Genomic DNA, 15,798 nt, shown 5'->3' on the forward strand with positions numbered 1-15,798 from the left:
TCCTTCCTTCCTTCCCTTCAAAACAGGGCCCCAGCCTCAGGATAGTCTATATTCCTCTTGTCACAGCTGAGAAAGAGATCAAAATATGTGTTTTGCTTCCATGATACACACACCCCTCTACATTCAATCATAATCGAGGCAGCTTTGAATATCACAAGTTCTGATAGACCCTGACCCGATGCTGAGGTACAAATTTCTGCAAAGGATTGTGCGGGTGCCAGTGTTTCCCCACTCCCTATTTTTTAAATTATTGCTTCAAATGCTGAAGGATGGGGGGGGGGGAGGAGAACGGCTTACAATCCTAGCAAATAGGGAAGGAGATACCAGAGATGGGGTGATGAAGGGAAACAAAACACACATACACACAATGTCCTGATTCAATGCTATAAGCCCCAACAGCGGCCCAGAACTCAGAGGACTTCCTTAAGGCATGGGAAAAAGTCCTGGAGTCTCCGCCATACCAGGCATCTCTGGCTCAGAACAACATTAACCCAATTCCCGTCCTACAGCCGCCTTGCGGGGAGAAAGAGTTGCCTCAGAGGGCTACCACAGCGTCACATATTATAATCTGCTCCCGGAGCAGGAATTCCTAACCTAGGCCAGGATTTACTTCAGAACAACCACCAGGAGCGACTTGAAAACAACCAAAAAAACAGGAGGGGAGGGAGGGCACGACCAGCCACCCCCCAGAAGGGAATTGCTAGGTAGTCAGAAGGACCCAAAACGTCCAGTATCCAGGCTTCACTGTGCAAACAACCACTCCACGCAGGAGCATATATTTGCCGCTGTTATCTGAGCAAAAGGCAGCCTTCGAAAATTTAAAGAGCGGTTTCCCATTTTCAAGTTGCTTGGGGGGGGGGCCAGTCTTGCTGGCCCCGCTGCTTCTGCCCCGGAGCCGATTTGCGGCTCGGCGGGTGTTAAAGTGCTTCCTGTCGGCATCCGCAGCAACCCAAGGCTCCACACCAAGGTCTGCCTAGCCAGCAGGCAGCAGTTTTGAGGAGGTGAGATGGACCACAGTCGCCTCCCTCAAGTGTGCGAGGGGGGTAGGGCTGCTTTGGAAGTGCATGGCGCAACACCGAAAGGCGTCCCTCCGCTTCAAGAGGTGCTGGTAATCCCAGGATTGCATGCCTTGATCACCTTTGTGCTTATCTAGCAGGGGGTCCTTGCTGGCTGGTCTCCTACCCCCCCTCCCCTGCTTTGGGAGATGGCGGGCAGGCTCCCGCGGTTGCTAACTGCTACCACAAGACGGCGCTGTCCATATTGCTGAAGCCAGGCTCCGCCCTCAGCTTCCAGTAGCTGCTGTTGGTTAACCAGGATTCTTTGCCATTTGCATCCACTTGCCGCCTGCCAGGAAGAAGGAAGAAGAAAAGGGGCCCATTAGCAGTCAGGGTTAACGGTTTGGCGAGGGGAGATGAATCTGGAGCCACTACCAATTCATGTTTCAAAAGCAGGACATGTTTTGATTCACCCCTCAGAAGCAGGGAACTAGGATGTTGATGGGATGCAACCTATGGTGTGTGTGTGTTTAGTTCTATATGCTTACAAAAATAAGTAATAATCATGTACCAAAAAAGGATGAATCCCGCAACCTGTATATAGATGCAAATCAAGGAAGACTACATGTTTATTTTTTAATTTTGCACCCTCTGCTCTGCTTCTATAAATGGCAAGGAGACTTGAGTTCCACCTCCTCGCAACAGGACACACTTTGCTTAAGCAACCATGGTTAATTCCCTGGTTTGCTCAATAAACCACAGCTTGCATGAACCATGGGTTAGCGTTTATGTAAAAACTTGGCCATAGGCTCCAAGGAGGAAGAAACAACAGGAAGCAAGGGAGGAAGTAAGTACCTGAAGAAGCGCGCCTGATGAAGAATGTTGTTATCTTCCATCACCCGACGCCGGTCTCGCTGCAACTGTTCGATTCGCCGCTTCTGTGACTCTGCAGCCTGCACATTTCCCTCTTCTAGGTACCTGGAGAAGTGGGGAGGAGAAGGGCGCCAAACCCAGTCGTATTCATTTTCTTTTCATATCAAAAACTTGTGTGTGCACATCTATGGGGCGTAAACGGCAGCCAGGATATGCAGGAAAGCTTACGGTGGCCTTGCGTTTTTATGTTCGCTGATTTCCATAATTTTTGTGTATATCAGCTTTAGCACGGATGCTGCAAAAACTGGGATTTCTATGAACGGAAGCGGTCTTGAACACCTTACCAGCCGAAAAGTAGGCTATCCGAAACAAAAGAGGAAAAGCCAGTCCCCAACGGCTTTCCTGCCCTCACCTTTGGTCAGGCCTCAGGCGTGTATCTGTGGAGGGAAGGAGGCGCTTGAGCTCCGGCGTTAACTCGTTGAGCTCCAAGGCAAACTGAGTGAAACCATAGTTCTTCTCGAAGTCTCGAGGCATGGGGTCTGGAAGTGGCAGGGGAGACAAAGGCAGAGAGAGAAAGATTTCAGAAGATCAGGTGCCCACCACCCACTTACTCTGACAGGTTGATCCTAGCTAAATCTCTCAGACTGCTGAATATACATAGGCCTGCCACAAAGAAGGTGCTTCTTGCCAGAATAAGTGCCGTTTTCACTATTGTTTGCTTTGTGGCCCAGAGTTAGTTGAACAGAATCTGCTTTTATTTTCTGACTGCCTCAGAGGTTGTATCCCACGTTCTCAAAGTCATGCACTATCACACAGTTGTGTTTCCAGACAATAGCTGCCCCGGTCTGTTGCATACTTATGTTCCCACGTTCATCCTTGAACCTTCCAGGCACATTAAGCAAAGCAACCTTTCCCGTTTCCTTAGAATGGGGTATGCTGGTTGCTAGACAAGCAAATAGGTCTGAGATGAGGGAGGAGATTAGGACAACGGCTGCTGATGTCACAAAGGATTCTATGCTTCCCAGAAGAACAGGAAGACTTCTTTCTTGCAGTTCCTTTCTGTTATGGACCAATGCAATAAATGCTATTCATTTATTCCTATGCAGTTCTTATGAGATGAGGGTGTTAAGGAACTGAGAACTCTCTCTCTCTCTCTCTCTCTCTCTCAAAGGAAAGGTCCCCAAACAAAGTCTATTACTTTCCTTGCCTCCTCAGATTCCAGGATATCACCAGACTGCAAAAGTGGTTCAGGAAAAGATGGACAGATTCACAGATGCATGGAAGAATGCTATACACGATAAGGATCCATTTGATGGTGGCTCTTGCACAGTTTCCATTCCTTTCAATAGGGCTTCCTTAGTGATTTGTGCTCCATGGGTCAGATCAGCTGGCTACCCTTAAGGGCCCTCAAATTATGTTGCCAAAGATGTCTGCTTCATGGTAGGGGAGCCTTTGACTACTTGGACCCTGCCCAGCAACAATCCCTCCCACAGCTTCCACACCTTTAGAAGCCAAATTTACATGTACTTCCGAGGTTCAACAATAACAGCTAGAAATTTGATAATTTGATCTCTGGTTTCGAGCTAAGACCAAACACCACCCGCATCAGAAATCCAGGTTCCACGAGTTTCCACAAAGAACTATGGAACTGTAGCATTTCAGAACGGACTCATAAACCATTGTGGGGCAAGACCTACAGGAGCACCAGTAACTGCCAATTCCCCCATTGCCCCGGTGCAAGCAGTTCCTTACTGGGCCTCCAGATGCACTTGCCGACAGGGGCCACGCCGCGATACAACCCGTCGTGCCACTTCCCGAAGAGCCGGTGGATAACCTTGCCGCTATGGCTGAAAATGGCGCCCTGCACCTCGTTCACCCCGGAACCCCAGTACCGCGCCTGCCAGAGAGGGGAGGGTGCGGTTAGAGCAGGGAGGATGGCTCCATACAATCAGGTGTCAATGCAGGCAGGAACAGGGTGGGATGAATAGGGATGGAAGGAGAGATTGAAGGGTGGGAGGGCAGGGAGAAACCTGGGAGTAAAAAGGGGGGGGAATCAATTTGGGGGGTCAGGTGTTAGCGTAAGAATTAAAAGGGCTCCAGAGCGGGGAGGGGAATCTCAGGATGGTTAGAGTGAGACAGGCCAGGGTTTGCATGTCACTTTAAACCATAGTTAAGCTTAACCATGGTTTAAAGGTGGAACATGCTGATGCATAGATGCAAATTGCGCCCACTTTGCTCCGTCCTTGCTTCTGCAGTGCCAAGAGCCAAGCTATGGTTTGGATTAGCATCACTTACAAACCTGGGCTTATGGTTTGTTTCTCTTCAAACAACCAAGGTTTTCTTATTTAGTTTACTGCTCACGGTTTGTTTGGAGGAAACAAACCAGAAGCCCCGGTTCAAACCTAATGCTAAGCCAAACCATAGGTTAAATCTCAGCAGCACGGCAGCAGAAGGAGTGAAGCAGCTGTTACCTTTGCCATATGCACCATCATGCTGCCTGTTCATCTTTAAACCATGGTTAAGGTTAACCAAGGTTTAAAGTGATCTCTGAATGCTGCTGCAGAGTGAAGAATCTCCAGTAACAGCCGGGGGGGGGGGCGAGGAGAGAAGGGGGAAAGAGACTGAAAGCTCAAAAAAGATAAAGGGCAGAATGAAGACATTGTGGCAGGGTTGAGGCAGTTCAAGGGGAAGAACCCAGGTACCACAAGATGTGCCAGGAAAGAGGGAGAGGCACCAGAGGGCAGGGCCGTAGCTCCGTGGCAGAGCACCTACATTGCAATCAGAGGGTCCTATGTTCAATCCTGGTTCGGCTGAGAAAGACCCCCGCCCCAAACCCCATGAAGTCATTGCCAGTGCAAATGTAGACAAGACTGAGCTAGGATGGGCAAGTGTGCCTGACTCAGTATAACACAGCTTTGAATGTTCAATTTCAGATGCCAGAGGCTGGGTTCAGAGCCAAGAGAAGCAGGATTTGAAGGCACCAGAGGAAGGGGCAAGCACAGATCAGAAGGAGCAGGGGGGGTGATGGAAGAACCCAGACAAAACAGCCCCGGGTCAGAACTTACTTTACAGAAGGTGATCTTGCAGTGGTAAGTGCTGTCTCTTGTGTTCCGGATCAGCACCTCGCCGTAGTGCTCGATCCAGCGCTGCCCACTCAAGATATTGTGGATGCAGGAAGTCACCTTGTTCCATTCGTAGTGATCCCCAAACCTTTTGTTGGGAGAAAGAAAGAGGGCGATCCAGGGTCTGGAGGTGGTTGGATAATCCACCAAGGATCAAAGGGGCAGGAAACAGGACGGGCAACTCACCTGGGAAGCTGGACGTTCACTGTACCCACGGGGATTATCTCCAAGGATTTGCCCCAGAATTTATTTTTCCACTTCATGTCTAAGCAAAACAAAATATTGGGGGGGGGGGGTAGAGAGAGAGAGAGTGAAATATGAAAAGTGAGGTCACACTAACTATGTCTTTTGGAGGTAAACCAAATTGTGAAGTGGGGTGGTGACTGCAGCACAGATTATGAGCCTACTCTAAAGGCATTCTTCTAGGATAGTGTTTCCCAAACTTGGGTCTCCAGCTTTTTTTGAACTACAGTTCCCATCATCCCTGACCACTGGTCCTGCTAGCTATGGATGATGGGAGTTGTAGTCCGAAAACAGATGGACACCCAAGTTTGGGAAACACTGTTCTAAGGAAGATGTAGAAAGAAAGAAAGAAAGAAAGACAAAAAAATCCAATGCTATGGCCAATGGTACCTGCAAGTTGTCTCTACAGACAGAGCCCATCCTGGCCTCCTATTGTCAAATGCAAAGAGGTTTTTGCTTGAGTCCATGTGTGGGGAACCTTCAGCCCTCCAGATCTTCCTGAACTACAACAGCCATAATCCGCTAGTAAGCAGGGCCAAGATGTAGTTCAGCAAATTATGGAGGGTCACGGGTTCCCCACACCTGCCTTTGTTTATTGGTGAGGGAGGGACACATGCTCAGAAAACACTCTTTCTTCTTATTTCCTTTTCATGTTCAAGAGCTGACCCCCAAAATGTTTTAAAATCTGATTTGGGACAGAACTCTTGTCGACAACCTGGAACGGTCTTTTTGACCCAAGAAACAAAGCACACACTTTCCCCCCCTCGCCCCCAAAGAGAGCTCCTGGGTGCTATTTTCTTTCCCCCTGCACACTCCTTCCAGGCATGTATTTGCTTTTACCTTGAAGCCTCACCTTGCCAGAATACGAAGTTGTCAGACTCTGCGTGGCAAGCCGAAACAGGAGGATGGTGGCAGACCTGCAGTTTAGGGCGGGGGGGAGGGGCGCAGAAGGAAGATCAATAAGCCATCAGCGTTTCAGGGGTGGACACCTTCAAAAAGTGTGCCATTTTTTTAAAAAAAAGGAGCTGTTTTTTCTTTCTTTCTGCCCACTTAAATTTCAGAGAAATCGGCAGAAATTCAGGTCATGACTGCACTCTTAAATTGGGGGTTGTGGTTTAACAGGATTTAAAGAATGCAAATGTTCTCTGGATTGCACATTAAACATCCAGATCCAGGGACCGCATTCTGCGCACAGTAACAGATTTAATTTGTGCACCCACACCTGCATACTCTGCATCCAATGTGCTCGCATCGCAGGCTTAAGAAGGACTGTACACACGATGATAGCCACAATCCATATCTATCCTGGAGTTTCTGAGGAAATTCTGTGCTAGGATGCGTTCGCGCCCCCCGTCCCCAAACCAGCGTAGATACAAATTGAGGAAGAAAGAAAAAACTAGCTGCGTTTTAAGCTGGTAATATGTATGCAGCCTTAGGTCTTAGGTGGGCCTAAACACTTGGCCTAAGTTACCTCACGGGATTCTTTTGAGGATAAAAACAGGGTGGGCACTTGTATGTTCCTTGAAGGAAGTGCCTGGCAAATAAAAGTTCAATTGAAAAATCCTGGGCCCAGTGAACTGCTGACGATGGAAACCACAATCTCTTTGCAGGTTTTATTTCAACTCTTGATAGCCCCAAGTGGCTATCAAAGATGCTCACAAAATATCCTCAACATAAAAGATCACATCCCAGTTTGGTGTCGAGAACAGAAATAACACGGCACCCCACATGGTGCCATGATTATTCCAAGTGGCATTTTCTGCCCTCATCCTTCTTTCTCCTTGGCCTCTGCCTACTAGGCAGCACTGTCCACTGAGGACCTCTGAGGGAAGGGAATGCCCTCAAGCCCAAGACGGAGCCCCAAGCCTTCCGTTCTGAGTCAGAGCCGGGAGACAAAGGGCTCGGGTCCACGCTTCCGCTTGCCCCATGTCTAGAAATCACGGGTCTGATCCATTTTCCCACTTTCTTGTTCCTTCAATCTAGACATGGGTCCGAGCGGTTTCACCTTTCCCCCCACCGCTTTCCCTTGGAAAACACATTCTTCGGCGCTAAATTGGCGCAAGCGTCAACCTGGAGAAAACCTGATTGACATTTGCTCTGATTCGGCGGGTTTTCCCTGTGGATGAGCCTTAATTTATTTTGTCCCACCCATGCCCCTCAGCACCATTCATCCTCTCCTAAAAAAGCAAAGTCCTGACCCCTTTCGCTACTCCATGAGAAACACTCGCCCAACCCCTCTGGACCTGTAAGCCTGAGGCACCTGCCATATTGCTCGGCAGATGAGTGCTCCCCTCTTTCTCGACTGCCCTGACTGCCTGCCCCCCTCCCTCTGCTCTCTCCAGCTCCTTACCTGTTCACTTACGAAACGAAAGCCCTTGTCTGGCCGGATGCACTCATATGTTTCTCCAAGCACAGGGTTGAACGGCTTGCTGCCGGCACGGTAATACGTTGAGGCATAAGCCGATACAGCGAAGGCAGCCATGCAGACCTATGTGAAGGGAAGGGAGATAAACATTAGAGGCTGAGAAAGGTGGGGAGGCAGACACAACAACACATAACCAGCTGAGAAAATACTGTGATTGTAAAGGCCAAGGGAAAGGACGACCACTGGGTTAAAGGTGACCGAAAGTCCAGAGGTAGTAGCATTACTATCAATTTATGCTAGGATGGAAGGTTCGCAGGCTTATGAAGGAACTTGCTCACAAATTTATCAGCAGCTGCACGAATTATGAAAGCTTAGGAAGGGGCAAGCAGAATATAAAATGGAAGAATGGCATAAAGTGGTGTGGGATATAGCTATTAATGACACATTAACATGTGCCATTAATTCAAGACGGGGAATATGCAGGAGACATTATTTCGAGATGTGGAAGGTGTTTGTAGGATTTGTACTGTTACATATGAAAGGGGTCAAACCATTGCAAGAGGTGTTGAGATTTTGGGAGGTTGGATAGTTACAATGGAATGGTCTCAGTGGTAGGGTGCACGTTTTTTATTCTATTTATTTATGATTATTACTTTGTCTAAATAAATAAATAAATAAATTATTTTAAAATAATAAAAATAGCAAGTCATTGCCCCCCCCACACACACAAAAAGGGAAAGGACGACGATGTTCTGCCAATCTCACTGCAGACTTTATCTTTCCAAAGGGGGTGGGTTCAATCTCAGGTCAAGTAATAAGATTCAGGCCAAAGAGATGAAAGAACCTCAGGCCCAGAGGCCAAATGCAGGCCTTCGATCTGGCCCTCAGGACTCTCCCAGGGCCACACCTGTCGCTGCCCCTGATTTGCACCTGCCTTGAAGCGTTTTATATTTGGCCTGCCTGGAATGTGACCTCCAACTCTCTCCCCCCCCCCCAAGAGCTGGTCACCCAAGGGATATACACAGATGACCTTCTCGCCTGACCAACGCAACCCCTGTTCCAAGATGGCGTCCTGGGTAAGGCAATAAAGAGGGCGAGGCAAATACCAGTCTTTCACAGGGGTCCAGGTTGCGGCTGGCCGCATCCAGCAGGGCACTGTACTCAAGCTCTTCGCAGAGGCGCTGCAGCGTGTTGAGGGGCTCGTTCAGCTGAACCGGCATGGAGACCTTGGAGAGATCCTTGCCGATGTTGTTGCGGAGGATGTTCCAGACGCTGACGTCGCTGGCGTGGACGTGGGAGGCCGGGAGGCAGTTCCGTCGGATGATCCCGGGGCCCGGCCCAGGGAGGTACAAAGGGAGAGGCACTGGCAGGCTGAGGCTCATCTCAGAGGTGTCCCCAACACAGGGCATGGCGCCTGGGCCTGTAGGGAGGGACAGAAGCAGCTCCTGTCAGGTCTTAAAAGAGACCCTACGCTTGGCTGTGAAACTGAGAGGCAAGATCCGGTGATGGCTGAAGAAACGTATTTACTCTTGTTGCTTTTCGGAGTATGAAACCCCTGCTTCAGGACATTTCATCTCCTTAGAGCCAGGAAACACCCTGAATTGTAAACCTGAATTCAAAAACCCCGTTTTGTCTCTGCAGTGATTCGTGACAAAGAGCTTGCCTCCTCCTCGTCTGACTCATCGCGGTACTTCTTCCACCCCTTCCTGCGCATTTGAGATTAGGAGCCAGAAATCAGTCTCCTCCAGGCAGGGACCTTAGATGTTCCTTCTCTGTCTAGTTTGCCCATGACGTGGGGGTATGAGGCTTCCGTGTTACAAGTTGCACAGCCCTAAACTCTGAGCCCCCTTCCCCACGCCCCGCAAAGAAGCCGAACACAGCCCAATTTATATACAACTTCCATAAGGACACACAAAGAACCCTTGTGAACTACATGACCCAAATTTGTATTTGTGTGTGTTTAATTTTAATTCTAATTCAATTGCATTGTCTTTCTTTACTGTTATATTATTGAACTAGATGTTCCTGCTAAAATAAAATAATTTTTTTAAAAAAATGTTAAATGTCTAGCATTTTGTTTCCAGCAGTGGTCAGTCAGATGCTTCTATGAAGGTCACAGGAAGGCTAAGGGTGCAATACTTTTTCCTTGCTGTGCTGAATGCCAGCTTCTGATATTCAGAAGTATAGTGGCTCTGAATATGGAAGCTCCACTGAGTGGATAACAGTTAGGGATGATTAATAAATAAATAAAATAAATAATAATTTATTTATGCCCTCCCCATCTGGCTGGGCTTCCCCAGCCACTCTGGGAGGCTTCCAACAAAATATTAAAATACAGTAATCCATCAAACATTAAAAGCTTCCATAAACAGGGCTGCCTTCAGATGTCTTCTAAAAGTCTGGGAGCTGTTCTCTTTGACATCTGGACAGACACACACCCTCTCCAGGGGTTTGTTCTTTCACTTTTAAAGCCATCTAACCTAGCATTTAACGCCACACCTTGTGACAGTGCAGGAGTGGGACGCTTACAGCCCCCTGACTCGCTTCATGACAGTGGGAAGGAGCTTGCCACGGAAGGAGGAAGGCAAGATGGGGACAAATTAGGGTGCTGGGAAGAGAAGGGAGAGCCAAAATGGGTGGAGCGATGGGAAAAGAAGCGGGGGGAGGCCGCTCTGCTAGTGACCAGATCAGACCTCAGGCAAGAGGGATCCGTGTGCTCTCCCCACCCACCCTTAGCAGCCCACGGGGTGTGGAGGAAGAGGGAGGAAGAGAGAAAACGGTGGCTGAGAAAAAGAAAGCAAGAAATGGGGCTGCGGCTGGGGCTGCGGCTGGGGCTGGGGCATAAAAGGGGTCCCACCCACTTTCAGCTCTGGCTCCACCCAATTCTAGCATCAGCTCCCCCCTGCTCCCAGTTATCCCCTAGGAATGTTGCTCTTGACAGCCCCATACCCCTGGGGAAGTAAAATCCAAAATGTCAATCACTTGTTATGTGAATGGTTCCCCCCTCCCCCGGTGCCTATTCCAACTCTTGTACTATTACTATTTTGTATAACTTATTCTTGGAGGTTGGCATATACTCGGGGACGGCAGGCGACATTTATAAAAAGGATGGATTACCTCCAGCTCATTGTTCTTTAATGCCCTCCAGATGCTGTTTGCCTACAACTCCCATCAGCCCCAACAAGCAAGGACATTTGTCAAGGATGATGGGAGTTGTAGTCCACAGGTTCCCTGCCCTCTGATTTATCCCCTCCCCTAGTCACGGCTCTGTTCTGCAGCTCCTCCTCTGCAAGCACACACACCCTGGAACAAGTACCTTTGTGACAACGCCCTGGTCCTCCCGCTATGTCTGTGGCTTCCTCCAAGATGCTGTTAGTCACCTCGCTGATGCAGGACTCGTCATCTGTGGCCTGGAGGAGCAACAGAGGTTACACAGGCCAAGGGAAGTGGTGGGTTTGCCAGGAAAGAGGAATGACGGGGAGGTGGAGGTGGCTGTGTTGAGTTTAAATGGAAGGGGCATGTACTCAGTTTAGGCAAGGGGCATGGAATCCAATGCAACTTTCCTGTGTGGGCAAGGTGGACAGATGCGGATCTTAGATAAAAAAGCCCAGCAAAAATCCAACAGGGATGCTTCTGGAAAATGGCGTCAGGGTGGACTGACAGCACAAATTTAGTCAGCGCAATCTCCATTCTCCTTCCCAATCAAGTTTCAAAGCAGGAGTGGTGAGCCTTTGTCCCTCCAGATGTTGCTGAACTACAACTCCCATCATCTCTGATGGGAATTGTAGTTCAGCAACACCTGGAGGAACAAAGGTTCCTCACTTTAAAGGAAGAGGCTGCTGGGAAGTCCCTGAGCCTTATGTACTCTTGGCCCTATAGCGAAAATGGAGCAGAGGCAATTAGGCCCTGGAATTCATCCCCAGCAAAATGACTGAACCTGGAAGCCAGAGAGGATATATGGGAAGCAGAGGCTGCTTCTCCTATGAAGTGTAGGATAGGAGGAGAGAAAGAGGACAAAGGAGAGAGAAAAGTTTCACAGGATTCTCCAGGTCCACACTGCAGAGACTGCGGTAAGGACTGTGAGACACAGAAATCTTCGAAGCAATCAAAAGAAGAAGCCACCAGTTGAGGCCTTGGACATCAAAGGAATAGCAAGTTGGAAAAGCCCAGCCATCTCCTCAGATACCTTCAAGACTCGTGGGAAGAGCGGCATGCAAGTAGGGGATTGTGAAATTCAATACCATAGTGCTTCTGAGTCTCTCAATTTGAAGCAGGCACCTAGAGTTGTGTCCGAAAGAGAAAAGGTGGTAGAAAAGCAGGAGGAGGAGAGGCCTAAGAGAACACATTGTAGAATTGGGCTAAGCCTGGAACTTCTATTACGAAGAGGAAGCGAAGAGAAAGAGACTGGACATAAAAGATCTGGGCAGATGTATATGAGGAGCTGGGATAGGAATAGGCCACTGGGGGGTGGGATGGGGGGGGACAGCAGCTGCTAGGCGGGGGGGAGTGGCTTTGCTGCTGGCTAATTCACAAAAGGATGAGAGAGAGAGAAAAAAAGACGACAGTGAAGAAACAGCAACAAAAATGTAATTCTATTTGTTTTTTTTTAAAAAAATAAAGCTTACACGGATAGGATATGGAGCGTGTGACACAAGATCATACCCTGAAAAGCTGGATTAAAATCTAAATCCGATTTATTTACCATTCCCACTGCTTTTTAAAAAATAAATTCTGCAAAGGCCTATCTTTAAAAAAATGAACCACTCACCAACAATTGTTTATAAGAATGTGAGCTCAGTTGTGCAGGAAGTTAATTGTGCAGCATTATTGTGCATTTGCTTGTGGTTGCTGGTTATTTTTTCTTTTTTTATTAGTTTTCCATTAAAAACATCTAATTAGTAACAAATCAAATCCAACCATAATCCAAATCAAGAAAAAACCACAAACAAAAAAACCAAATTAAAATCCAAATTATTGTGGGAGGCAGCCATTTCCCACAGCAGGAAGCTGGAAGTCCTGGTTATTTTTTCAGGCATCAGCAGGTAGAGACGCTGGCCTTAATCACACTTACCTTTCCGTCACTTTTTCCAGGTGCAGCCTGCCCTTTAAAGCTCTGTGTCCTAGCATTATTTATGCTCACGAGCTTTCCCTGCAAAAACCCGCTCTTTGGTGCTCAACCAGAGCGAACGTCCATCTGTGGAAACCCCGAACTGACATTTGCTCTGATTGAGGGCTAAAGGGTGGGTTTTCTACTGAAACAACCACTCTCTCCTAACGGCTTGTAAGAACACCTTGCAATTAATCTGCAGCAGGGAAGATTATGCTGGGATCAGCTATAATTTCACCTGTTGATGTGTGTCACCATAAATGCTGGTTTTTTACCATTTGCTCTCAATTACCACAATCATTTTGTTTATTTACATGGGGAACCCGTGTACCTCCAGATGATGGAAGCTGTAGCAGATTCTCCATTCCTGTTTTAAAGACTCCCCCCCCCCCCCCATGGCTACATCCACTAACCTCGTTCTCAGATGAGCTGGCCGACAGGAAAACCTCGCAGGCATCGAAGAACTCCGTGTGCGAGTCAGAGAGAGACACGATGCTGCGATTGGAGAGCTGCTGCTCCTGACCTTTAACCAACAGGGCATCCGGCTAGAGGGCAGAGAAATAAAACAAACGTTGCCAAGAGATCCAGTCAAAGGCGACTATGGGGTTGCAGCACTCATCTCGCTTTCAGGCCAAGGGAGCCGGCGTTTGTCCACAGACAGCTTTCCGGGTCATGTGGCCAGCATGACTAAACCCCTTCTGGCACAACGGGACACCATGACGGAAACCAGAGCGCATGGAAACGTTTACCTTCCCACCACAGCAGTACCTATTTACCTACTTGCACTGGTGTGCTTTTGAACTGCTAGGTTGGCAGGAGCTGGGACAGAGCAACGAGAGCGCAACCTGTCACAGGGGTTCGAACTGCCAACTTTCTGATCAGCAAGCCCAAGAGGCTCGGTGGTTTAGACCACAGCGCCACCCACATCCCTTAACCTGAAAGTAGAGCACCTCTGGCTACCTAGCTGTGGATGAACTTCACCTTCCATGAATCTCTCTATAGTCCTTTTAAAAAATCTAACATCCAACCTAATGGCCAGAGTCACAACCTGTGTACGTAATGGCTTTTAGTGGTTTTGAAGGGATCAGCCTGCCTTAGGGACTCAGGAGTTTGTTCGGTCTGTTTATTTTGCAGTGGATCAGCCCAATCCAACACTCCTGAACTTGCTTCCAAATTGGACTCCAAGGGCTGAACCGCACACGAATTGCATACAATTTAAACACAGGCTTTTTTTTCTTTCCAAAAAGTTGCACACAACAGGACGGAACATATCTATGACCGAGCACCAGTGAAACTCAAACAGGATGGAATCAGGCTGCTTGGTCCATCTCTGGGTTTAACTGGAGCTCTCTGCAATATTCTCCGATCAGGTTAAGAGCCTGCAGCAGCCCTTGCCAACCTGGTGCCCTCCAGTCATTTTGGACTACGACTCCTATCAGCCCCAGCTAGCATGTAGCGGCACATGTTTTCTCTGCTGTAAAAAAAAGGACAGCTTACCTCATCAGGGTTGAATGAGGCAAAGGAGTCCAGGGTTGTGTCCGAGGAGATGGAGAGAGAATGGAAACGGCGGATACATTCCATATTGTCCAGTGTCTGCAGAGAAGCCAGGAGGGGGGGGAAAGGAGGAATTTAGAGAGGGCCGCAGAATGTAGATAAAGAAATTGCCATGTAGAGCATCACAGACCAGGCAATGCTTAAATTTCTCAAACATGAGGTACTGGCGCTCAAAACCACCAGAAAGATACGGGACGCTTCCGGACTGGGTTTTGTTGTTGTTGTTGTTTGTTTTTTAGGTGTATCCTGCAACACGTCACTGATGCAATAATAGTAAATTATTATCTATTATCTACAGGTGGCGACCATTTTAGGTGCGTCTAACTGACGTGCAATCGCCGATGCGTGGGTCTTCTTGGACCTGGAAGAAGGTAGAACAGGGGTGGGGCTTATAGAGGCTCCACTGATGCATTTGGGGGCCGCGGATTTTACCGCATCATTGTCATTTGGAAGGGCCCTCTTGCAATATAGCGCAACAAAAGCGAGGTAAAAAATAAATAAATAAAGTGGTGTGTTTGTGGTGCACTATTTGACAGGGCTTTGGCAGGCACCGATTGGAAACAAAAGCAGTATGCCTGCCCCAACACTTTTGCAGGAGCATTGAAAACGGGACCGTTTATACCTGCCCCAATACCACCGTGAGCCCAAATCTATCATGAATGCACAACCAAAAACAGACATCTGTGGAGCCCCATATTCTCTATGACTTGGGCATATACCGGTACTTAAATCAAAGATGGAAAACTTCTTTTGGTCAAGGTTTGCATTCCCCCAGAGGGGCTGGGTGTGTGTGTGTGTGTGCCCAAAGCCACCTGAGGAAGTGGGGGCAGAGCTAGTCAGTGTGGTCCCCCTCTTTCTTCCCCCATCTCTTCCTCCCAACCCAGGGCTGGATTTCGGTTTGATGAGGCCCTAAGCTACTGAAGGTAATGGGGCCCTCTATATGTCCAGCTATAAACTGTCGCTGTTCTTTGTGTTGAATATATGCTATATGGACCTAATACAGGCATAGGCAAACTCGGCCCTCCAGGTGTTTTGGGACTACAACTCCCATCATCCCTAGCTAACAGAACCAGTGGTCAGGGATGATGGGAACTGTAGTCCCAAAACATCTGGAGGGCCGAGTTTGCCGATGCCTGACCTAATAGGTATCTAAAGCCATTTGCACATGTTGCCATGCAACCACTCCATGCAGAATGTAGGCACCCTATATATAGGAATGAGCAAACCAGTGCTATTTTAGGGAGCAGGCTAGGCCCATTACTTACAACATGGAGCCCACACAACACAAAACACTGTTGCTGTATGTAGGTTTTGTTTCAATTGTTTTTTATCTTCTATTTTGGAAATGTACATCCAGTTTCCCCCTTTTAAATCCCCCCCAAGAGAGTGGGGCCCTAAGCTATAGCTCGTTTAAAGGTAAAGGTACCCCTGACCATTAGGTCCAGTCGCGAACAACTCTGGGGTTCCACGCTCTATAGGCCGGGGAGCCGGCGTTTGTCCGCAGACAGCTTCCGGGTCATGTGGCCAGCATGACTAAGC

General features: G+C 48.3%; 1 protein-coding gene across 3 annotated transcripts in view; it reads right to left on the reverse strand.

Moving 5' to 3' along the window:
- Positions 1-281: 281 nt before the first annotated feature.
- OSBPL7 (oxysterol binding protein like 7) overlaps positions 282-15,798 on the reverse strand; it is a 32,513-nt gene continuing 16,996 nt past the window's right edge. For all 3 annotated transcript variants that reach the window (XM_033169437.1, XM_033169435.1, XM_033169436.1), the window contains exons 12-23: positions 14,203-14,298; positions 13,119-13,250; positions 10,915-11,008; positions 8,705-9,018; positions 7,584-7,721; positions 6,087-6,150; positions 5,177-5,255; positions 4,934-5,078; positions 3,621-3,765; positions 2,281-2,407; positions 1,851-1,973; positions 282-1,344 (exon numbers count right to left, since the gene is read on the reverse strand). In XM_033169437.1, coding sequence (XP_033025328.1) covers positions 1,236-1,344; positions 1,851-1,973; positions 2,281-2,407; positions 3,621-3,765; positions 4,934-5,078; positions 5,177-5,255; positions 6,087-6,150; positions 7,584-7,721; positions 8,705-9,018; positions 10,915-11,008; positions 13,119-13,250; positions 14,203-14,298 — 1,566 coding nt within the window. In that variant the 3' untranslated portion in view covers positions 282-1,235. The remainder of the gene's footprint in view (positions 1,345-1,850; positions 1,974-2,280; positions 2,408-3,620; positions 3,766-4,933; positions 5,079-5,176; positions 5,256-6,086; positions 6,151-7,583; positions 7,722-8,704; positions 9,019-10,914; positions 11,009-13,118; positions 13,251-14,202; positions 14,299-15,798) is intronic.

This window comes from Lacerta agilis, chromosome 14, assembly GCF_009819535.1.
Source record: "Lacerta agilis isolate rLacAgi1 chromosome 14, rLacAgi1.pri, whole genome shotgun sequence".
Lineage (NCBI taxonomy): Eukaryota > Metazoa > Chordata > Lepidosauria > Squamata > Lacertidae > Lacerta > Lacerta agilis.